General features: G+C 48.6%; 1 protein-coding gene across 1 annotated transcript; it reads right to left on the minus strand.

Moving 5' to 3' along the window:
* On the minus strand, window positions 1-994 carry LOC122199166 (olfactory receptor 52K1-like). The gene has a single exon (XM_042903939.1). It carries the CDS (start codon window positions 961-963, stop codon window positions 1-3), a length of 963 nt encoding a protein of 320 aa, XP_042759873.1. The 5' UTR covers window positions 964-994.
* Between the last annotated feature and the right edge of the window lie 343 nt (window positions 995-1337).

Raw genomic sequence — 1337 nt, forward strand, 5'->3', positions numbered from 1 at the left:
TCAGGTGGGGTCAATCTGCTTGGGCCTCAGCATTTTAAGCAGCTGCTCCCGGATCTGCTTGGTCTTGACCCCATAGACAATGGGGTCCAGTGCAGGGGGAAAGAGCAAGTAGAGATTGGCAAGCATGACCTTAGCAGCAGAGGCTATGGGTGGGCCAAAGCGCTGCATGACTACCGAAAGAAAGCCTGGTCCATAGAAGAAGAGGATGACACAGACATGAACCGTACATGTGCTGCCAGCTTTAGCACGTGCCTCAGGTGAAGGAAAATGAATCACGGTCCTCACAATCTGCCCATAAGAGTAGGCGATAAAGGCCACATCCCCCACACCAAGAAAGATTGCCACAGCAAAGGCATAGAGGTTATCCACAGTGGTGGCCCCACAGGCCAGCTTCACTACTGCCATATGCTCACAGTAGGTATAGGCAATCATGTGAGAGCCACAGTAGGACAGCCGACGGGCCAAGCCTGGAAAGGAGATGGTCAATCCCACACCTCGCAGCACTATCAGGCCTCCAATCTTGGCAACAACAACCAGGGTAAGAATGGACGCATAATGTAGTGGGTTACAGATGGCCACGAAGTGGTCCACGGCCATGGCCACCAGCACTCCTGACTCCATAGCAGAGAATGCATGGATGAAGAACATCTGGGAAAGACAGGAGTGGGAGCTGATAGCTGTAGCACCAAACCAGAAGATGGCCAGCATCTTGGGCAGAGTAGAGAGGGAGAGAACCAGGTCAACAAAGGAGAGCATGGCAAGAAAGAAAAACATGGGCTGGTGAAGGCTGTGCTCTGTCCGGATGAGAAAAAGCAGGACACCATTCCCAGTCACTGCCAGGAAGAACATAAAGCTAAAGGGAAGTGAGATCCAAATGTGGGCAACAGTCAGTCCTGGGATGCCAGCCAAGAAGAAAGTATGTGGGAAGTGATGAGAATTATTGGAAAGAATTATGGTGATCATCTCACTTAGAAGCGTGAAGGGCTACTAGAAAGAAAGGAAGCAGGTTAAAGTCAGTGATGTGGAGATTGGGAGCTCAAGATCTATGGTCTCGCTAACAGCACCAGCACCATCACTCTTCCCCCATTGGTCTCAGTAAACAGTCAAAAATGATTTTCAGCGTAACTAATATTTCTGCAAGAACCTCAAACACAGAGGAGGCAAATTAGTTTGGTCCAGTGGGAAATGTGTTGGACAAGAAGTTCAGAAACCAGTTTCCAGAATTTGATATCCTAGTATATCTATGACCTGGAGCAAATGACATAACCAGGTTTAAGCAGATGCCCAGGAATTAATGTTAAATAAAAACCCTTCCCATCAAGCTCACATTCCCAAGT

This window comes from Panthera leo, chromosome D1, assembly GCF_018350215.1.
Source record: "Panthera leo isolate Ple1 chromosome D1, P.leo_Ple1_pat1.1, whole genome shotgun sequence".
NCBI lineage: Eukaryota > Metazoa > Chordata > Mammalia > Carnivora > Felidae > Panthera > Panthera leo.

Excerpts from the sequence above, each read along its gene's own strand:
- LOC122199166 (XM_042903939.1), bottom strand. The coding sequence starts at position 963 with ATGATCACCATAATTCTTTCCAATAATTCTCATCACTTCCCACATACT.